Source organism: Haliotis asinina, chromosome 4 (genome assembly GCF_037392515.1).
Source record: "Haliotis asinina isolate JCU_RB_2024 chromosome 4, JCU_Hal_asi_v2, whole genome shotgun sequence".
Lineage (NCBI taxonomy): Eukaryota > Metazoa > Mollusca > Gastropoda > Lepetellida > Haliotidae > Haliotis > Haliotis asinina.
In genome coordinates this window covers 24,658,547-24,682,163 of record NC_090283.1, presented here as the reverse complement: position 1 = coordinate 24,682,163, position 23,617 = coordinate 24,658,547, and the positions used below count along the sequence as shown (strand labels likewise).

The following is a 23,617-nucleotide window of genomic DNA, read 5'->3' as shown; positions in this document are numbered from 1 at the left end:
TTAACGCGTTCACTTGTCATGCTGAGGACCAAGGTTATATTCGGCACTTGGGTACAATGTGTGAAGCCCATTTCTCATGTCCCTCAGTGAACTTGAACTCTTATATGGATCCTGTATTTTCATGGATTTCATTTGGATTAGGTGTTCCACAGATCATTTTTCTTCCAGAATTGTTTCATACAGATACATGGATCATTTGGGATCCTGGGAGATACTTGGATTATATAGGGTCCAGGAAAGTATATGAGTCATATAGGATCCAGGGAAATGCATGGATCGTGTAGGATTAGGGAAATACAATGATCATATGTGATCCATTGAAATGCATGGATCATAAATTTCTTTTACTTCACTGGGGCCATAGGGTAGTCTTATGGTTAACGCGTTCACTTGTCATGCTGAGGACCCAGGTTATATTCGGCACTTGGGTACAATGTGTGAAGCCCATTTCTCATGTCCCTCGCTGGAATATTGCTGAGAGCAGCCTAAGACTAACCTTACCAACTCATTTGACTGTGTCAGTGGTTAAGATGGTAATATCTGCTGAAGTTCAAAGTGCTGATACTGAGACTTGGAATGTAGTTTAAATACAACCGTGAAAATAGGTGTGAACCAGATAGTCTTCGCCCCAAATGACAAGGCTCTGAAAGAATCAATGATAAGGTTCTTAATAAAGTTCAAGTAAGGACAAGGGGAGGTAACAGCATCTGTTCAGCAGTTCTCCAGCCTCAGATTGAATTCAGCCTAAACATGCCCTGCCTAGTGTTTACACAGATAGACATCAAACTGTGTCATATTTTCCTGACTCGAGTCATATCTGGAGCTCCCCCATAATACAAGTAGTCAAAGGAGAAGAGCTTGAGGTTCACTGAGGACAGAATGACAGTTTGAACTGTGTTGAAAACATTGGAGGAAGGCAAGGGATAGGCAACGATAAAATATTCACTCTCATGCAGATGACTTTTCTTCTTTTCCCACTTGTGGAAATAGTGTGAATCCCATTTCTAAAGCCCCACCTTGATGATATGTAATAACATGGCAACATTAAACAATACTAATTCACTCTGAATTGTACTGTTACCTGTCGTAAGAGTCGGGATTGGGTTGTCAGACTCGCGAACTTGGTTAGCATGTGTCATCGTATCCCAATTGTGTAGATTGAATCTCATGCTTTTCGATCACTAGATTGTCTGATCCAACCTGATTATTTACAGGCCACTGCCATATAGCTAGAATATTGTTGAGTGGGGCATGAAATTAAACTTAATGAATTACTCATATATCTTTTTTTAACATATATCCTTTTGTACATACATCCTTTGTTGTGTTTCAGGCTGGCCAGTATACAGTTGTATTGAAGGCGCCCAATAGAAACAAACATTTTCGTGTTCATGTTAAAGATGGCGAGTACCAAATAGGCCAACAGACTTTCACGTCTCTGGAACAGTTGATAGATCATTACAAGAGACATCCTATTTACAAACAGGAGTCGGAAAAACTCTACCTTGTCAAACCTTTTGTAATGCAAGCCGATTTCTGACATCTTGATGCACAGATGTGATTTCTTAATCTGGTCATCGTGGTCTGCCGTGGTCACCCACGGTTAGTGGACGAACAGTTGCATCACTGGGAGTACGGAACAGAACTGCTCAGTGTGAAAATAACATGCCAGGAGAACAACTCAGAAATGGAAGAGGAGAAATGAACTTGCTGATGTTTTTTTAAATATGAAAAAGGGCGTATGCTCCTTCTACTTAAGATATGTAAGACGCAGAATCTCGATTTGAAACGACTGTTGTCATGTATTTAACCAGCTTTATTGTTATTATCGATAGAAATGTTTGATTGACATGTATTGCAGCAGCTTTTACAATGAAAGAGCAGTAGCAGTTCTAGAGGGTTGGCTCAGTATTCTTTGCTGATCAGATTTATTTAAATTTGATAACTAGATGGCATAGTAGAAACGATGTCATTTCCTAATTTTCATTACTATTTTCCCATTAGTGATGGCTGGTGATAACTGATACAGTCTTTTGTAAAGGTCAGTGACATGTTAATAGAGGATGCAATAGGGTAGCCTAGTGGTTAATGCGTTGGCTTGTCACGCCAAAGACCCACTTCAAATCCACATGTGGGTACAATGTGTGAAGCCCATTTCTGGTGTCCCCGTTTGTGATGTTGCTGCAATATTCCTGTAAGTGGCGTAGAACCAAACTCAGTCAGTTAATAGAGAATTCTTTTGTTTAAGGTAAGAGGATTTGACAGATGTAAGTATTTTGGGTTCAGATTCCAGTCCCAAAGGAGAAAGTCTCAATGAATTGGTTTATTTTTGTTTTATTGTTTTACTTGGAAGTCTCTACCAACAGTATCTCAGCGTTGTCAAACTCTACTGCTCTTTCATGGAACAGACCTTCATATAGATGGCAAGGTAATCCCAATATTGAGGCAGACTTGATACTGCCTCCAGTAGAATCTTTATTAAGTGACCAGTCAAAATATATCAGTCATCATCATCGTCATCGTCATCATCATCGTCATCATTGGCACTACTGTTTCTCACACCTGCTGTATGGCTGTTGGTTTTGTGCTGCATTAACTCACCATGAAGCATATCTTGGTTCTGTGCAGCATGAACTTACCATGAAGTGTGGCTGTTGGATTTGTGCCGCATGAACTCACCAGTGCTGTATGGCTGTTGGTTTTATGCAGCATTGACACACCATGAACCATGGTCGTTCTGTTTAATGCTTCATGAACTCGCCATGAAGCATGGATGTCATTTTATGCTGCATGAACTCACCATGAAGCATATCTTGGTTTTATGTAGCATGAACTCACCATACAGCATGGCTGTGAGTTTTATGCAGCATGAACTTGTATGGTTTTATGCAGCATGAACTCACCATGAAGCACGGCTGTTAGTTTTATGCAGCATGGACTCACCATGAAGCATGGCTATTGGTTTTCTGCCCCATGAAGTCAGCTGTGCAGTGTGGTTAGTAGTTTTATGCTGCAAGAACTAACTATTCATTGAGCCCTAGTCTTTTGCACATGTATGTTATATAGATTTGAAATGTAATCTACATAAGTATCAAAACCTTTCGTTGAGATTCTTAATGAGGGCATGAGAAGATTGTAATATATAAATTATTGATTGTGAACTGACTGTCATAAATCGTGTTTGTCCATGAGATATTGAAACGTCTTTGCCGCAGATATTCAATCAAATATTATTTTCAATTAAAATTGTTTAAGCGGAATACAGTTGTTTCTAGGAGCACATTCAAACTTTTATAAACTGTGTTTAATCCAGATGGGATTATGTGTGGAAATGTTGAAGGCATGACTTAGTGAAACGGGAACAGACCAGGGAAGTTACGAACAGGGAAGTATTCCTGTATCCTGCATTTGCGGGCTGAAAGATACTAAAGATTCTTGTAATTCTCCATCTGACTTCCTGCGGCCATAATTTAATCAAAATGGATTGTTCTTGGAATCGACTATGTGGACCTGATCATAATGAAACATGGTGAGTTGGTGAAAGCTTGTAAGGGAATGGTTCTAGAAGTGTCCTTTAGTTTGATAATGGGCTAAAACTACAAACAGGACTTTTATGGGAAAGTTTATTAGTGTAACATAAAGGACACGGTGTGCATTTGCATGTGTCATTATGAGTTAGGCTAACAATTTTGAGCATCACATTTGTCCTGAGGTAGTGTCATCACAGATGCACTACCAACTTTACTTCACAAGTCAGAAAATAGGTTAAATTTGTTGAGTGAACAGACTTGTTTATTGAGTGAACAGACTTCAAGGGAACACTTCAATCTCAGAAGTATCTGTCTCAGAAATATTGACAGGAGTGAACTCATTAAAGGTGCAGCTTTGGATATATGACTATTCTTCTGTACAATACATGTCTCAAGCTGAAAAATAATGTCTTCATTAATATAAACTTGTATGAGTAGTGCATATTTTAAATATTTCAACATTTTATATTTTTGTCAGAACCATATTGTGGGGATTAATTAAAATCCAAACCAATCTTCCATATGATGGAAGGGCTGATCACGTAGCTGAGTGGATAAAGTGTTGGCTGATGATGCATGAAGACTGGGTTCGATTCCCCACATGGGTACAATATGTGAAACCCATTCCTGGTGTCCCCTACCGTGATTTTGATGGAATATTGCTAAAAGTGGCGTAAAACTAAAGTGACTCATTTTCGACTCTGTTAATCTGAAAAAAACAGGAAAGACTTCTTTCAGACAGGTACTGCTATGAATCCGTACATGTATGCCAAGAGGTTAATGCATATTGATGCTTTTCCCTTTTTCTGAGGGGGAGGGGGTGGGGGTGGGGGTGGGGGTGGGGAATTCTCTTATTATGTTTTATTTCCTAGAGTTTGCATCTGTAAAAAGTTATGTAGTTAAGAGGAAGTGTTTGCTTGAATTAACAAGTTTAGTAAATGTAAAATGTCAGATATTATTGTCATTGTAGCCCTAAGAACCCTCGATCAAATGGATGAAACTCACCTGTAACTGTGGAAGGAAAGAGTATAAAAAGAGCTTATTACGTGTTCTCATAAATTGGTAGCTGTTGAACTGAACAAAGTATAGCTCTCATCCATATAAACAATATTTTAATATCGCTAGAAACGCTATATGACCATACTCCCTCATTCACTCGTTCATATGCTCTTTTCTCAACTTTCATGTCTATTTTTTTTCAAAACAGTTCTTGGCTCTTAAATATTCCATTATCCTCACGTCATTTTGTCTGTTTTAGAGTATGCAGTGATATATTCAAAACAGACATACATTATTGCTGATGAGGAAATAAAATAAATAATAAAATTTCATCATTGAAATCCAAAGAGTGTAACAGCCAAGGTATTTGATTGTCTTTCATGTCCCACCTTCTTCAGCATTAGAACGAATAATGTTTTATGCCAGTCAGTTCCCTCTGTGAAATATATCAGCTGAACTGACGTCTATAGCTGTCAATGGTGCTTCGTCCTCCACTGCCTTGCTAGCTCCAGGCTGCTTCGTGACGCTAATTTCAATCCAGTCTTTGTACATTTCGCATTGTTGATAGTCTGACCATATGACCAAAATGTCTCCTGTGAATGTTGCAAGTTTGTGTGTGACATATTTTTGATGAACTTTGATATGAAAAATTGAACTTGTCATTTGTCTTTAAATGTTTCTAATTTTTTTAATGTTAGAAGGAATTTTATTCATGGAGGTAGTCAAGAGTTTAGGTGTATACTCACACTATACTAATTAAATGGTTCAGTTAATGTGTGTGTGGGGTGTGTAGCATAGTTTGTGGTTAAAGCATTCACATGACACCCCAAAGACCACAATTTGATTCCATGTATTGATACAGTGTTCGAAGTAGGGTTGGCAATCCATATAGACAATAAAGGTCGATGATCTTAAACAAAATATCAATTGAATGAAAATCGGGAAAGTATCTTTTACCAAATGTGCCCTGAAAGACTGAAGGAAAGAAATGTATTTCACACCTGTGTTGACATGTGTATGTATGGGCTTTTTACATAACAGCATCCTGAACATAATTTAGAAGCAACTCATTAATAAAAACCTATCTTTGTCTTTTGTGTGAATAGACTGAAACTGTGTCACAGAAGTTTATATACAAAATTATCAATGACATTATTTTCAAATTGATGATCAGTCGTAATTTTTCACGTTGACAATATTTCTAATTATCAGTCTGTTTAGCCAGCCCTAGTTTGGCAGCCATTTCAGATATTGCTGGACTATTTGCCCAAATCAGTGCAAAACCATACTCATGAAGTCATTATTGGCGCCACTGTCCTCATATTGCAGAAATAATGTTTTAAATTGTCACACCTATACTCCCCGTTACTGTGAACAGTTTTTGGTATAAAGTTTTTGCTCATCACGCTTGCGACCCAGGTTTGATTGCCAACATGGTTTCAGTGTGTGAAGCCCATTTCTGGTGTCGCCTATCGTGATGTTGCTGGAATATTGTTACAAGTCGCTCATGCGGAACAAGTTTGCTGGCTTGCTTTATGAAACATTTCATGTCATATGCAGTTCATTGGGAATTGAACTTCTCAAATTTATGTCACTGTTCCATCTAACTATGTGCAGCCCTGACGATTTAGGATTTATGTATTGAAAGTTATCAAGCAAATAGCATCCAAACAGTTGTCACATTTACCATTGATCATCGTCAGTACTTCATAAGTTTGGGAACATTCGATTCTCCCATCTTCTGACTACAGCTACTGTGTGCTGAAGTTGAGATATGTCTGTTTAGTTGAAAAGAATCATAAAATTATGCTGTGTATAGATCAAATAAGTCAGATAAACTTACTTTGAAGGAATATCCCATGCTTGCCTTACTTTGAAATTTGGCGGGGAGCATGTTGAGTGTTGTGTGTTTTTTGAGATAATTGCCAGTGTTATCTAATCACCCATTAATCTAAAGTGAGATAGTTCTGTAGACTTGTCACATGACCCGGGTTTGATTCCTCACAGGGGTACAAGGGATGAGGCCCCTTTCTGGTGTCCCCTGCCATGATATTGCTGGAATCTTCCTGAAAATGGAGTAGCCTAGTGGTTCGCTTGTCATGCTTAAGACTAGGGTTCGATTCTCCACATGGGCACAATTAGGGAAAAGCCCATTTCATGTGTCCCCGTCTGTGTTATTCCTGGAATATTGTTAAAAGCAGACAAAAAACTGAACCCATTTACTCACTGAAACCAAGTTTTTTGTAGAATTTTATTTGTAAATGATAGTCTTGCTGTTTTGGTTGCTGGAGAACAAAAGTGTTTACAAACCTGTGAAATACTGACCATATCGATTGAGGGTTCTACATACTAGTATTTTCCTTACAATATCAGCATGCAAAATTCATTGGAACAATTGTAATCTAATGTCAATGGGATGATGCATTGGTCATTAATAGGTTTTAAATCTGCTTCATATGTAAACTGGCTAATTTGCTTTGCTCTCAACCAAAGACTTATTTCAAGTATTACAACAATGAATGGCTTTGTATAAACTGCACCATTTATTACTTTTTTTAATTAAAAAAAAATATTTTTCAGCTTTTTAAAGAAAATTTCAGTTAATGTTAATTTAGTTGCTATATCATCAGACTGGGCAAGTAAAGTTTTGGTTCAGTTAGGTCCTGTAATCAGATATGGAAATTAATGTTTTGAGTTCAAGACTAATACCAAATGGCATCAATTTCAGCTGCAATGTATTGATGTAAATATCAGCATTTGTGAAATAGACAACAGCAGTTGTCATTACATGTCAGTAGGTTGTTGACGTAGCATTTGTCACTGACAATAATTCTTACTGCATAATTATATGGAGAAATGGAGTTTTCAAAATGTGCCTGAGTTCTGTGATGATGCCACAAGTTGGACCAACTCTTTTTGTATGTAGAAGTATTTGTGATTTCTCACAAGCCGTTCAGAGAATGGTCAGTTGTTCTGCTTGATGTCAAAATGTGAAGTTTTGTAGTGTTCTTGTAACGGAATCTTGTACGTAACAGAACACTTAAGATCTAATGTTAGAACTGTTTAAAGAATCCTAGAATTTCACTGGAATATGCCTTGAGCGCGGAATACAATAGCGCCAGAGATGTAAATTGAATTCTGTCTTTCTTGTTGAACATCACATAAGCATGAGAAGGAAACCGAGACCTAAATCTTGATTCAACTTGTGGACAGGATGAAACTAAACCTGGACATGCGAACACTTCAAGTCAGTTAAGTACATCAAGTCCCTTCATCAACAATTATTTTTGTGATTTTCATGAATTTGTTAAAATTTGTTTGCAGAAACCTGTTAATAAGGTCTGCAGACACTCCAGTAGTAGGAATGATAATAGAGGATTCTTTGTTTGATCAGAGGTTGAAAGAAATTAGTAGTTAAGGTGCCAAAATTTGGATATTTGATGTCAGGTCATAGAAAGTGCTAACCACTGCAAATTTTGGAGGGTCATAAAATTCTGAAACAAATTCAGTATTGTTAAGTGAAACGTATACAAACAGTGTCAAAGAAATGTCACCTATAATTTCATTCATTGACAACTTGTTTAGACTTGTGATGAACCTGACAGATTTTGTGGTGCGGTAAGTTTTAGTTAAGATCAAATTAGTCATACTAATGATTACTTGAGTAATTAGACACACTATTGATCATGTAATTTTTCAAGTGTTTAAGCCCGCTGTTGCTGGAATATCATTGGAAGCAGTGTAAAATCACACTCACTCAAGTAACTGTTTCAGCTCTAATGTCCTCGACTAGGTAGATCAGAGTTGAAATGTAAAATCTGATGTCCAGTGTTCAAATTTGTTTCCGAATTAAGGTTGTAATGTTGACATTTCTCGGTTTCCTTCACACAGGAACAAGTAGCAGTCATTGCATGGTGTACTGTCATTACGTAATGCTCAACAGGGTTTTAATTATTGCTGAATATATTGCATGTTTGTATGTGGATTACTCACAGTGACAACACTGTGGAATAGAATAACCAATGAAATGGTTTTTAATAACTGTCAATGGAAGCAGCTTTTATTTCATATCTTTGAGTTAGGATTTTAGAAGTGGAGTTGAACATATTTATTCCAGTCTACACCTTCTTGCCAGGAATGATGATTCTGTGTGGGGTTTTTGGAAAAGTTTAGGGGTGTACCGATTCTTGTCACGACAATGGAATGATCGTAATTTTTGCATCCTTAAGAACATTGAGGTTGATGGCTTGTGAGCAAGGAAATATATATACTGAAGGGGAATAAGATAAGGAAGATGATTATACTGATTGATATATTCAGAGAAATGCTCAATGTACTTGAGAGAGGTTATCGGGAAAACTGTTCTTATACTGATAAAATGAAATAAGGGATCATGAACATTTTGGGGGAATTTTGAAAGAATGGGTAGACAATGGCAAAGTACCCCAAAATATTCATGATCCCCATATCTTTCTTTTCAAAACTGAAATTCTGTGCACATTATGTGTTGAACAATCTTTGTTGTGTTCTTGTTAACATGTTTTTCATACCAAGACTTTTGTTCGCTCCTCTCCATTAGTTAAGTTTTTCGTGACAGTTAAAGAGTTTTCCACTTTAACCACGTAAAGTTGTGTTGGTGAAGTAAAAGCCTTCAGTATAAAACGCATATGAAATGCATAAAACCTCTAATATACCAAACAGCAAAAAAAATGCAGTTTTTAAAACAATTTAGTCGTAAACGTTAACTTTAATGTTTTAAGCATGACAAAAAGTCAGAGTTGCATATCTTTTGCTGTTCAGTATAGAAATGGTGTGATGGTTGTATTTCACTTTGTAGAACGAATATCATGAAAATATCGTTACACCCCTGAAAAGTATGTTAGATCAAAGTCAGTCACACAATCAAAATCCAACGGGTACTAGAACTGATATTATTTACCACAAGCTTAGATATGTTTTAACTCCAGTGTCCATGTTCTCCAGATACATTAAGCATTCATCATCTGGGAGTGTTTTAAAGATGGCAGACCCTTAAAGCTACAAGGGTCAAGGGTCAAGGGTCACAGTTGTGCATTTTTAGAATTTAGGTGATTTTAATCATATATATATACATTGCTGACTCCTGTCTTTATCTAATGATACAATGCATGCTATATATACATGTACATAACCCACCACTGTCTGTCACCAATGATTGACAGATACTGACACCTTTGTCCATTTCACATATCCGTAGATCATTGAAACACCTGCTAGTTCTGTGGATGGCTGTGTTGAAGAATTAAGGATTTGATGCATATGTTCTGTCACTGTGGAAACAAATATGAGGCTGAAATTTAGAAATGTTACCTGGCAATCTTTCAGTCTGATTTTTTGGTTGTGTGGGTTTTTTTCTAGTTGTCTCAGTCTGTCAGAGGATAATATCAAAATATTTAGAACATGCTTTTATGAAAATAAGTCACCAAATCAATTGGAAGTTACAAAAGGGAGGATTTAACCTCTTCTTACGTGTATAAAGCAAAAAAAATCATAGTTTTCACTGAATGTTGAAAATACCTCATATGACCTTTAAGAAAATGAGTGACCTCATCATTTGTTTCCATGGCATCTTGATTTTCATATTCATCAGAGTTTTCTTTCAAATATTATCTATAAACAGATCTATTTGCTCATTGATGCGTTCATTGTTTAACCTGCTTGAGAAGGAAAACGTAATTGAATTCATGAATAGTGTGATTTTTCAACGGTGTATCTTTGATAATAAGACAGGCATTATCTAGGCGTTATAAACCTCTGACATTGGTCCCAGTAGAAACCCAGCCCAGCCACTGAAGTCCAGAGCTGACAGTCTCAGATTTAATATCATTGGTCCGTTCTGGACTGTGGTCAGTTGAGATGATCTCGGGAAGAATTAGGCAAGTGATTTCTCCCCAGTAACAGCTTCTCTGTTTGCTGTCCTTGTCTTGCTAATTTTCGTTTTATTTCGCTTTTTAGCAAGGCTTTGTTTTCTATATAAATAATGTTACGCCAGCATGCTCTTCTTCTGATTTTAAACATGTTGCATGAGGAATTTCCTAAATTTTCATCCCAAACTATAATTGTGGCAACATAATATTAGAGATTTATGCACTGACCCCACCAACACATTACCTTAGAAAAGTTTGGTTGAAAAGTATGGATTAATTGATCGATATACTTCCTATTTCATCCTTAAGACAAATATCATAAGGTTTTTGAGACAAACATGTAGGTTCACTTCAGCATATAAGACAGAATGTTGGACATGTTTCTCTTGTAGAGCATTTTCCTTCACATGCAGGTTGATGTTCATGGCTCAAGGCCACAATCAAAGGGAAGCAACTGTAGTGATGAGAAGGCAAGCATACCTCCAATAGGACATTGTGCATGATATAAATTTGCTTCATACCTTGTGGCTGTTGCAAGCTTTTTAATGCTGCTGCTGCTGCAGTTATTGCTGTCACTGCAGTTGTTACTGTCGCCTGATCAACCATTCAGAACTTGACCTGATGTAGTGATCTGTAGTCTTTGCAAGAAAATGTAGCTATCAAGGTTGGTCACCCTACGATTTTGCGGAACAATTGTACATTTACAAATCAGTAGTCACTAATGCTGAAGGAGGGATGTGGCATTTAGTAAGAACACCAGGACTAATATGTACAGTTTTATTATTTCATAGAAAACAGGGAGATAAGCTAGTTTATAGATGTGAAATTCGTCCTATTTTCGGTCAGGCTCTGAATGGTGTCCCATGTTGACAGCGATGTTGCCGATGTCCGCCTGCAGCTAGCAGAGACTGCAGGTACCTGGATATACCACCATTATTGATCATTTCAAGTAATTTATTTCACAAAAAGCAAGTTTTATTTCACTTGTGCTGAAATAAAATGTACAAAAGGAAGTCTGCTGGTGTTTTGTGATTTTTGTTGATAGGAGATGCTTCTGCGACCAAACACGGACTGATGGATTGGCATTTGTATTGGAGAGGAGGAAACTGCTGCTTTGAAACAAACTTTGGTTATATCATGCTAAAGACATGCAAAGTCCAGAAAAGTTGAAAAGCTATCAAAAAACTAGAATTTGATTTAATAATTGCACTGCAGATCATCTCTTGGAGGTGGTGATGATATGGAGATTTAAGTGCCCTTTCCAACATGGTGCGATTTTGGAAAAGGGGTCCAACATTTTGTAAACAGGTCCAACAGGTCATTTAGTATTTGAAAGTAGAGTGATTATGAGTGAAAGGGAGGACAAGCTGAGTAGGAGGCTATATGGTGTAAATTACTTCCTTCCACATGCATGCATCTTATGTGGTAAAAAAATTCTCACTCTTTATCAGACAAACCAGTGATTGGTGTCGCACTGTTTTAGCGTCAAGATGAATAAGACACATCTTGATACACCACATCATGTCTTCCTATTTGTGTAACTCATCTGGAATGTACCCAGACTCTTCTCAGGATTTAACCAAATCTTTGAATAAGAACCATACATGAAGATCCAGGTTAGAATTGATCTTCAGCACACCGTAACTGTTTTAAGGGGCAACCAACAGGTTCCGGTTGTCAGGCTTGCTGACTTGGTTGACATGTAATTGTATCCCAAATGCATAGATTGATGCTCATGGTGTTGATCACTGGATTATCTTCCACCGTATAGTTAGAATGTAGCCGAGTGCAGTGAGTGAGTGAGTTTGGTTTTACGCCGCTTCTAGCAATATTCCAGCGATTTCACGGCAGGGGGCATCAGAAAATGGGCTTCACACATTGTACCCATGTGGGGTATCGAACCCGGGTCTTCGGCGCGACGAGCGACCGAGTGCAGCTTCAAACAACAAACAAGCAGAAGTTGAACAACAAACCCACACTTAAGTTTCAATACTTTATTTGTTTTTTCATTATAAATGTATATAAACAACAACCATCCAACAATGGTTATCAGCAACAAGATATTCAGCACTTTCTTAATTGTGATATGAAAATGCAAACACATTTGCTGTACAATTAATAATAATTTGAACAGAATCCATACAATCACAATTCTGATTTAATGCTGAGCACTGCTCTGACATATGACCTATCACAGAGGCAAACAGTAAGAATAATGATGTTTGTAAAATTAAAGCATGTTATTACTAATTCTACAGCTATAGGAAACATTAATTTCATAAAATCTCTAAGAATACATATGCAACGAGAAGCCCAGCAAATCTTTCTAAATCTGAATTTTTTTTTTAACTTAGATTATCAATCTGTTAATTTGTTTTCAGTAATGAAACAAGTGATTGATGATTTGAGCATTTGGTTTGAGATTCAGTAAAATGGACGAGAAAACTTTGAAATATGTCCTGTCTGTGAAATGCGGAAGCTGCATCTCATGTCCAGCCTCAGCCTGAATTTTTTTTTATATTTTCCACTTATACATGAATGATAAAGATATTTTTCTATGTTTCCATGATACAAAACAAATGATTATGGTAATATGTTAGGTACATTCTCAAATAAAATGACAACTTTCATTATCCCCACTGAAAGAGGATGGTATATATTAGTATATTTAACAAGATTTTCTAGACAAGCATCTGAGGAAAGTGAGTGAAAGATATAAGACAGTTTTGTTGAAACTTCAGTTTCTGTCATTATTTTTCTTGTAATCCACATTTATCAAGGTCGGAAAAGTATCGTGAAAAAACAACCAACACTTAAACAGGCCAAAGACATATAAACTACGGTGGTAACATAATTCAATGCTTTTGTAGAGATGAACTGCATAATTGTTGTCAAATCTTGATTCTGTCTATAACTTGTGGTTCCTATTTGGATACTGCACAAAAGACAAAACATTTAAGAAGACTCGAGTTATTTTCTTCAGATTTTAAAATTTATTCTGTTTGATGTCTTCTACCATTTTGATTCTGAAGCTATCACAAGATATATGAATATACCATTCATATTCCTTCAAATGTACAATACCTCACACCTTTCCAATGACGAATAAATGCTTTAACCACTTGGCTACCCCACACCCCTTATAAGGCGTTGGAAATACTGACCAGCAGAGACAAGAACCAACAGTCATGAAACTACTGAGTTTCATGCTTGGCAAAACTGCTATCCTGAGATCATGTTAAGTACAGTTCCGTCCGTCCCGCTGACGACCATGCCAAACCAGAGCCTGAACCTCATGATGTACACAAAGCATTCTTAATTCAGTAAATACACAGAAATAAACAGGTTTACAGAATTGTTCTGCTGCAACATAAACTCAACAAACAAATCATGTGTTGGGCAAACATATTTACAATTTCAGCAAATAAACAACATGAGCAAAAACAATCTGTTCCCAAAGTTAACTGAGAGATCGATCAAGATTCGTGAGATTTATATGAACGAAAAACACACAACCCCTTTCCACAAAGTGATCAATAGCGATAATCACGACTTCTAATTTTTAATATTAACTTACAGAATATCCAGTGGGTAAATGATATCCCATATTTCGACTTTGGCTTATGTAAGTTCCAGGGCTTAGACAGTCATAACTCTTACAGTTTGTTAATAACAGGACAGTTGAAAGATCTATGAAGATCTAGTTCCCTTCCTTGGACAATGACTTGAGACAATCCCAGTTCTAATATGATCTTACTTAATTTAAATATTAAACGAGACTTACCTGTAAGGTGAAGTTTGATATTAATTCCACCGACCCATGAAGTACTGAGGGATTACGTGAGATGTGCGCATGCGCTGAAACATCAGTCTTTAGCGTAGAAATATGGTTCCTGGCTAGCAAGGGTGGGAGTGGAGGGCACGTAATCCCTCAGTACTTCATGGGTCGGTGGAATTAATATCAAACTTCACCTTACAGGTAAGTCTCGTTTAATATTTAAATTCCACCTCCCCATTCCGTACTATCGGAATCCCGTGAGATTTTAGAGTAGGAGGCATATTTCCAGAAAAGTGTTTTCCCCTCAACCACATGTTAAAGAACACACACAATACTCGTTCTCTTTCAATATGTATTCCAAAAGTACAATGAAACATTATTGCGAAAATTTTATGTCACTATGCCTAAAACCTCTACACATTAACTAGGTCGGCGAAACAGGATCAAGCTCTTCCAGAGCAAATGTATTGCTAAGAACTACTCAAATTTTCAGGTGATAGAATAGCATCACTGAAAACACTGTCATTTTCTACTGGTTTGTTGTAGAAACGTCCAAACACACAGTCCTTGCTCCAGCCTGCTGTATTCAGTATTGTTTTTAAAGGTACTTTAAGGTTACAGGCCTTGCTAGTGGAGGCTGCCCTTATGCTATGAGGCTTAAATATTTTCATATTGATGCCAGCATTCTTTAGCATAGTCTTCACCCATCTAGTAATGGTGTCCTTGGAGACCCTTCTGTGTGGTTTCTGTGTGGCTATGAATAAAGCTGTCTCTTCTCCTCTCAGATCCTTGGTGTGTTCACAGTATTGGGTTAGCAAAGACACTACACACAGTGCTTTGTCTGGGTATCTCTGAAAAGTTAGTTCTTTTTGTTGGTATCCTGGTCGTGTCTGTTTTAACAGGTCACCAAATCTGATCTTGACTTGTCCGTTAGAAATATCTACATTCCTGTTGTCAATCAAATGGAGAGACTGAATTCTCTGTCCTGACAGCAGTAGTATCAAAGTTGCTAACTTCATTGATAGCAACAGCAAGGATTCATCTTCATTAACACCTTTTAGATATTTTATCACTGTGCTTGCGTCCCATGTCACATTATAACGAGGCAAGGAGGGCCTCAAATTAAAGACACCTTTCATAAATCTTGTGACTGTAGGGTGCTGTCCAAAGTGTGGATGGGTCAGTTCTGGCGTCTTCACAATAGCAGACAGGGCTGATCTGGCGGTGTTAATTGCCGAGTAACTGAGACCTAACTTAAACAGCTGAGCTAGGAAGTCTAAACCTTGCCTCAAAGTGGGTGAAAAGGGATTGATACTCCATTTGTTGCAAAACAACCTCCACTTTGAGAGATATGTCCCATATTGTTTGTGCGTGGTTTCTCTCCATGAGTGCAGTATGATGTCCTCAACTGCTGTTGAAAATCCCTCCGTTTGAATAGATCCCCTGATAATTTTACAGCTGCCAGTCGCAATTTCTGGTGAAGCGGGTGTAAAGCTTGTGGTCGGTTTTTCAGTGTCAGTAGGTTTGGTGATCTTGGCAGCAGCCTTGGACAATCTACTAACAATTGCAGCAGCTTGGTGAACCATGGCTGGGTTGTCCATATGGGAACCACCATTAACACGTCGGCCGCTTCTCTGTGTATCTTCTGCAAGACTGGTCCGATCACACTAAAAGGACAGAAAATATAGTCATAAGAATTTCCCCAAAAAACAGAAAAGGCATCCACTGCTTCTGCACAAGGATCAGGGTGCCAGGACACATATCTATCCAATTGTGTGTTCAGCCGTGAGGCGAACAAGTCTCTAGATGGGGTACCATAGATGGATGTTAAGGTTTGGAAAACGCTGCAATCTAATTGCCATTCCTTATCATCACACATATTCCTAGAGTGCCAGTCTGCTTCTGTGTTTTGTGTCCCTGGCAAGTAAGCTGCTGAGATCCAAATGTCTCGTCCGATGCACCACTGCCAAATTTTCCTTGTTATGCTATTGCATCCTATTTTTGTACCACCCATGTGATTAATGTAGGCAACTGCAGTGGTATTGTCTATCATTATTCTTATGTGAAGGTGACTGCCATCTGCGCAGAGTGATTTTAGCACTAACCAGGCTGCATACAGCTCTAAGGAGTTTATATGCATTTCACTTTCCTCACTAGACCAGAGTCCCTGTGCACTAACTCCATTCATAACTCCGCCCCAACCTGTCTTAGAGGCATCTGAGGTTACCAGTACATCTGGCTGACGTTGGTCAAGAAACTGTGGCCTTTTCCCCACATTGTCAATCCACCATTTTAAATCATGGATACAAGTATGATCAAGCAAAACTTTCCCATCATAGTTCCCTTTTTCCCTCTTGAGAGCCTTGTTCTTAACTATTTCCAAATGTTTATAGTACAAGGGTGCAAACATCATCCCATGTCCACTAGCATTTAGTTGTCCGATTGCTGCAGCAAGAGTCCTGATTGAGGTAGTTTTAGTCATGTTGGACTTCAGTAGGTCACGACACACTTTTTGAATTTTCTTTACTCTTTCTTGTGTTAAATTTACAGTCATGGTTTCACTGTCAATTACAAACCCCAGGTATGTAATGGATTTTGTAGGCCTTAGCACCGATTTTTCAGGGTGAACTGTAAAACCTAATGTGTCTAAAGTGTTCACTGTACATTTCACATTCTCCATGCAAAACTCTTCCGTCTCCCCTACCAACAGGGAGTCATCAATGTAGGCAGTGTTATCAAATCCCTGTTTCCTTAGGCTTGAAAAGACAGGTTTCATAACTTTAGTGAAAAGTCTTGGAGCAGATGCTAATCCATTTGGTAAACAAGTGAATTCATATAGCTCATTGTTCCAGTAAAACCTTAGAAATTTTCTATCTTGAGCATGTATCGGAACAGAGTAATATGCATCTTTCAAATCTACTGATGCAAAGTAACAGTCTCTTTGTACCAGATAGATCGCTGTTTTGAAAGTGTCCATTTTGAAATGTGATGAGTCAACCTCTTTGTTTAAGCTTTTTAAGTTCAGAATTATTCTTAGTGAACTGTCTTTTTTCTCCCTGCAGAAAATGTTAGATATATATTCCCCTGGAACATGGGTACATTTTTCAATCACACTAATGCGAAGCAAACGGGAGATTTCGTTGTCTACCCGCTCCCACTCGTCACTGTGTATCCTAAAGGGTGTAGGTATGACGGGCTGGTATATTTGATGCTTAAACTCTATTCGCGCTCCCTGAATGCATTTTAGTGTCCACGTGTCTGACGTGATCACCCTCCAATTGTCATGACACAAGCCAACTTTCCCTGCCATAAAATTTTGTGGTGTATTGCCAATACCGTCAAGTAGCCAGCTCACCTGAGCGGTTTCCACATCACCCTGGTTACAGGACTGTTCTACTGTTTCCGCTGGTCCCCTTTTTTCCATGGTGACCCTGTCGGTCGCTTGCCTAAAAAAGGTCCTTGGTTGTGCCGGCCTGTAGGTCCATATGTGCCTGAGTGAGAGGACTGACCTTTACCTTTAGTAAAACCACCTTTCTTATGTCCTCTATAAGGTGAGTCATAAGGCCTGAATCTGTTTCCGTGGTGGGCTCCGCCATGTCCACGTGGAGAGGGTGATGGAGCAGTAAAACTCCTATTTTGCTTCTCAGAGCTATGTAATTTGTTACTCAGTTCTTTGCACTCTGTTATGTCCTTTATGTTCTTTGGGAGGTCATCTCCAAACAAGTTTGTAGTTGCCACTGTATCCACTGAGCACAACCGTTTATAAGGCCCACGAAGGTCTGGCTTAAAATTCTCTCGCCTTGTGTTGTTGATATCACTATGTAGGCCCACCAACATTCTAACAGCATCCTTGGTTTTCCCCAGGAGTTCTTTAGGGTTAATGTCCTTCTTGTGAACAACTGCCGACATAAGGGAGTCCATCATTTGAATAACCGGAGTAGTGGCCTTGTCCAGCAGATTTTGAATCCGTTGCAGGTTAATGTCTTTGGACCTGGTCATAGCTCTCGCCTCATGCCAAATCACGGCATTAACGCGGGGTGACATCAAGTATTCCAGGTTTTTAGGGCGTTTGTAAGCTTCCATAATGGCTTTGAGTTTTTCCAAGTTCGGGGTTTTAGTGAGCCCATCATTGATAGACCTAGCTAAGTCGCTGTTAATCACAGGCCCTGTTTTATCTTCTTCCCCGAAAAACTCCGTCATGTCTTTCATGAGACTATTAAAATCGTCGGTCTCATCATCGGTCTGCGTCTCCTCCCCTTGATCAAGGCACCTGTGTATCAACATGTCCATTTCATCCTCGTCGGACGTTTCACCCTCCTCCATTTCCTGGGCGCCGCCATGTTTGTTTTTGTTTTGACCGCCACTCGCCGATTCTCGGTCTTGTTCGGCCTTCTCCGCGCTGTTGCTAATTTTAGCCAACGCTGTGCTGATCTGAGCCATGGTGTGTGACTGGGCCTGCTGGCTTGCAAGTAGCGAGCGCAAAATGGCATCAAGGGGGGACTGTTTCTCCCCCGCGGGGTCAAGTTCTCTATGAGATGCGGCTTTCCTCTTGACCCCCTCAGTTTCACTCCGGAAACCTTGCATAGAGTTTGACTTTCCTCCCGTGGACGTACTCTCCAAAGGAATGGTGGTAACCTCCGTGAGGTTTTCCACAAATTCAAAGAAATTGTCAGAATCGGGTGCACGCTGGCCCTTGGCCCCTTGCCCCTCTGGCTGCGCCATTTTGGCAGACCACGACCCGTGGCCGTATCGGTCTCTGAGACAAAACCTGAGTGTTCTAGCCACACACTCACAAGACGGTCAGTCCAAAATTCCCAACTGTTCCTGACACAACCAGAAAGTGTCTGGCGATTTCTGATCGATGATTTATCCTGTCTATTAACTATGTAAATAAAAGTTCTTGGAACTTATATGGAGGCTGTCGACTGATGAAGCAACTCACACGAACTGATGTTTCAGCGCATGCGCACATCTCACGGGATTCCGATAGTACGGAATGGGGAGGTGGAATCCAGCACTTTGACACTGTCTCAAGACAGTCATACCATGTATAGCATGTTCAGCTTGACCTGAGCTACCCTACATATTCATGACCCAGCAGGTCACTTGGTAGGTCGAGTTCACATCATTAAATAGGGGAGCAAAGAATGTTAAACAGCGACCTTGTGTCGCCTGTTTGGACATGTTGACAATCAACAGACAAAAGTGCACCCCTTCACAATAATAAACCCAACCAGTTGTGACACAGCCATACAATGCGTAAGTATTCACTCGATCAGGTCTAGGTGAACAAGCTGTAATTCTCATACTTAACACACTCTTAGTATTACGATGATTGTAATTCCTTTGCCACCAATTTTACAGACATTCATGGTGTGACACCTTAACATTGTCTGAGGCAAGTCAAAGTGCTAAGATGATCAAATTCCCGTAATTTAACACTGTCAAAAGGCAAGTCAAAGTGCTCAGATGATCAAATTCCCGTAATTTAACACTGTCAAAAGGCAAGTCAAAGTGCTAAGATGATCAAATTCCCATAATTTAAGACTGTCTAAGGCAAGTCAAAGTGCTATGATGATCAAATTCCTGTAATTTAACACTGTCAAAGGGGCTCTGAATCCTACAGATTAACACTTTCTTATGTAAGTCAGAACTTACGATGATTTGAACTCCAGGATTTAAAAACTGACTTCTGCCAGCCATAAGACTACATTCTCTTTGTGGAAAGGGACCAAAAACATTATGTCACAGTCTGTATGAAAACAGTGAATACTAACATCTTTGGAAAACTTATTTCTAACAAGGCATAACAACCAACTTCTCTGTATTTCCCATCAAATATGACCTATATGTGTTCTGACAAAAAGATATAACAGCAATATTGCATGAACGATAAGCTACAAAGATGATCATCGCCTGACGATCCCTCATCTTCTGGCTGAACCTACCAAATTTCATTCAAGCGACATGCTTTGTTAATTTCTTACCGTCACATGAAATATGTCACCTCCTACTCCACCTTTAATTCTGATTTAAATCTTTTTTCACACCAAACTGATTTTCATATTCAAAGTATATATAGCAAAAAACCCTGTCTGACTGTCCAAAACAAAAGTCGAGTGGTATATTCCTGAAACTAAGAGCAATTCTATAAGGGCGGAGCATTATGAAATATATATCTCATTAGTAAGCTCACCTATGTATATTATTATATTAAGTCTATGTTCTACTACATACAACGCCAGAGGACAACTTTTGGTGTGTAGTTTCTTTGGTAACAATGATCAACCTCAATGACATCTGTCATAAATATTCATCACAAAAATTTCAGCTTTACTTCAGCAGTTTTACATTTACAGTGGTATGGTAACTAGCTTCAAGTCTTAAGCCATGTCAGTTAAAATATCAGTGTGAAAGTTCTGATTTTTTTTCACAATTTTTCAATGGCTAACCTTCCACTGATGTTAAATATCTTGACCAGGATGAAGGTCTGCTCTAACATGACTTGTATGCATCAGAAAACTGACTTTGAAAGACATTGCATCCCTGGAAATCAATTCAGACTTGCAAACTCAACAGACTGCAAGATACACTATCTCTCGAAATGGGAATATCAAAATACAGCTTCTGATGACAACATGAAACACAGACATGTTCAAAAATAACAACAAGGATACTATAGAGGTTCAGACAGCTACACCAGAGGTTCAGACTGTCACAGCAGAGGTTCAGACAGACAATGTTACCATTCCTATAAGACACAGAAGAGGTTCTGAAAGATAAAAAAGTGGTTCAAACAGACACAGTGTGTGTTCCCAAAGGGTACAGTAGAGGTTCAGAGGATCAGACAGACTCCGCTTGTCTTCCTGAAGTACAGAGTAGAGGTTCAGACAGGCACAGTCTGTGTCCCTGAAGGATACTGTATGGGCTCAAACAGACAAAGCTTGTGTTCCTGAATTACACAGTAGAGGGTTCAGACAGAAGGTTCCCTAGGACACTGTTCAGACATTGTTCAAGATGCTGAGACTTAGTTTAACTGGGTACATGAGACTGACCACTGATATTGAGCTTAAAGGATGGACTGAGGTCAAGACACGCTCTCCGTGTTCACTGAATCTAAGAGTCTGCTCCCCATGGATTTGTGGACAACGTTCTCCAGCCGTCTCCGGGCCTTTCGTTCATCCTCCATGTCTTTCTTCAACTTCTTCTGCTCCTAAAAGTTGGAAGAGCACAGTATCAGATGTTGGTTTGTAGGTTAGCTGTTTTATTCTTGGTAATATTTAAGTAATTATCAAATAATATTTTTGGACATTTTTGGGTCATTAAAATGGCAAGCATTCGTCATGCAACTAGAACATATCAATTCTAAATAGTTTTAGGGTAAGTACTGTCCTTGAAATTATGCTACATATTGGTACCAATTTTCTGTGTTACTAGCATCAAATCTTTGGACAACAGTTTCCAAGTTATCTAGTTGAAACACAATGATAAGCAGTTCTCAGGAAACTAGTATCGATAAGCACGTTCCTGAGAACTACATTCCACATTGCTAAACAATTTCTGTGTAACTAGTATCTAACCATTGGTATTCAGTTCCCAAGCTACTAGTAGCAACAAAATGGTAAGCAGTTGTGGGTTACTAGCATTTACCTGCTCCAACTCCTTGACCTTGTCCTTGAGAGAGTAGACAGTGTCTACCAGAGTCCTGTAAGACAGACACACATCACAGTCAGAGACTGTCAGAGGCAAACTAATTATTACATTTCAGGAGGAATTTCATCAACTAGCACAAGAAAAAACATAATGTGTCTTGAGTAAGAAATGGTCTCCAGGGTGCCATTGTGCAAAGTGATGTTAGCACAAAGGTGGTAGAAACTTCTCACATCTATACATAGACTTACGACTGACACAGTGATAATGAATGGATACACATGACGTATGGTCATACTCCCACACCTTAACACAGACTTACGACTGGCATTACTAGCGATAAGGTGGTCACACTTGCACACCTTAAAACAGACTTAAGACTGGCATAGCGATAACGGTGGGCACACTCCCATGCCCTAACATAGACTTATGACTGGCGTAGAGATAAGGTGGTCACAACTGCCATACTTTCACACGGACTTACGACTGGCGTTGCGATAAGGTGGTCGTAACTCCCACACTTTACCACATACTTATGACTGGCGTAACGATAAGGTGATCGTGACTCCCACACCTTCCCACAGACTTACGACTGACGTAGAGATATGGTTGCTTTGTACAACAGCACCCTGATATACTGTAATTTTCCGGGTTGTTTTCAAAAATTAATGGTTCTGTACATTTTGTGAATTCATCAAAACATCAGTCAATGTTCAGTGAGTGAGTGAGTGAGTTTAGTTTTACGCCGATTTTTAGCAATATTCCAGCAATATCACGGCGGGGGACACCAGAAAATGGGCTTCACCCATTGCACCCACGTGGGGAATCGAACCCTGGCCTTCTGCGTGACGAGCGAACGCAGTAACCACTAGGCTACCCCACCGCCCCAGTCAATGTTCAGAGCAAGGACTGAAGCCAAACATTAGAGGGTGTTCATGATGATATAGACAAGGATATGGGATCAGGTTTGTGATCAAATACATTTATCAACACACTCATTTGATTAAAAGTCGAAGCCTGGAAAGCAAGCAATGACTATTCACACAGCAAGCAGCATCAGTCACTAATACTGGACTCATGGTCTTGCAAACAGAGGTCAACGATATGAACAACAAGTAACAAAGTTTTATAATGAGGACACAACTAGCTTGGTTACAGGTTTTAATCCCCTGATCCACAGTATTAGGGTCTAATGACCTGCAGATGTGCTTGGGATATATTCTCCCACGAAATTCTCAAGCAAACCCTGAAGATCGTAGTTAGAACTAATCTTCAGACCCATGCTTGTCATAAGAGGCGACAAACAGGATTGGGTGTTCAGGTTCACTGACTTGGTCGAAACGTCACTGAATGCCAGTTGCGTAGATGAATGGATACTCATGCTGTTGATCATTGGATTGTCTGGTCGAGACTCAACAGTATCCAGACAATACAGAGATCAACAGCAGGAGCATAGATCTGTGCAGTGGGAATACAATAACATGTGTCAGCCAAGTCAGCAAGCCTGTCCAACCGATCGCATTAGTCATCTCTTACGACAAGCATAGAATGCTGAAGATCTAACCCAGACTGAAATTTAAAAGAATGAAAAAGCATACTGAGTGACAAAACATTTTTCATACACACAGCCAGTGAGCTACCTACTTTTCCTGGAAGTCAGTCTCATCGAAGATCTTCTCGTGGTCCGGAATGAGAACGTGGGGGGAACTAAGAACGTCTGATCACCACGACGACGAGGACAACAACCAGAGGTG

General features: G+C 39.1%; 3 protein-coding genes across 5 annotated transcripts in view; 1 reads left to right on the top strand and 2 right to left on the bottom strand.

Annotated features, from left to right (window-relative positions):
• The window catches only part of LOC137281415 (SH2/SH3 adapter protein dreadlocks-like), a 40,366-nt gene extending 38,066 nt beyond the window's left edge, over positions 1 to 2,300 (top strand). Inside the window, exon 3 of the mRNA XM_067812629.1 lies at positions 1,334 to 2,300. Within this exon, the coding sequence (XP_067668730.1) occupies positions 1,334 to 1,540 (207 nt within the window). The 3' untranslated portion in view covers positions 1,541 to 2,300. The remainder of the gene's footprint in view (positions 1 to 1,333) is intronic.
• Positions 2,301 to 14,551: 12,251 nt separating this feature from the next.
• Positions 14,552 to 18,990, bottom strand: LOC137281410 (uncharacterized). The gene is made up of 2 exons (XM_067812618.1): positions 17,569 to 18,990; positions 14,552 to 15,880 (listed from the first exon to the last, which is right to left on the bottom strand). Exon 1 carries the CDS (start codon positions 18,933 to 18,935, stop codon positions 17,607 to 17,609), a length of 1,329 nt encoding a protein of 442 aa, XP_067668719.1. The 5' UTR covers positions 18,936 to 18,990; the 3' UTR covers positions 14,552 to 15,880; positions 17,569 to 17,606.
• A 1,033-nt stretch (positions 18,991 to 20,023) lies between these two features.
• The window catches only part of LOC137281409 (rho guanine nucleotide exchange factor 7-like), an 89,526-nt gene continuing 85,932 nt past the window's right edge, over positions 20,024 to 23,617 (bottom strand). For 2 of the 3 annotated variants that reach the window (XM_067812614.1, XM_067812615.1), the window contains 3 exons: positions 23,508 to 23,580; positions 21,864 to 21,918; positions 20,637 to 21,426 (listed from right to left, as the gene is read on the bottom strand). In XM_067812614.1, coding sequence (XP_067668715.1) covers positions 21,301 to 21,426; positions 21,864 to 21,918; positions 23,508 to 23,580 — 254 coding nt within the window. In that variant the 3' untranslated portion in view covers positions 20,637 to 21,300. Of the gene's footprint in view, positions 21,427 to 21,863; positions 21,919 to 23,507; positions 23,581 to 23,617 lie in introns of all 3 variants that reach the window. The other variant, XM_067812617.1, reaches the window with a different exon arrangement.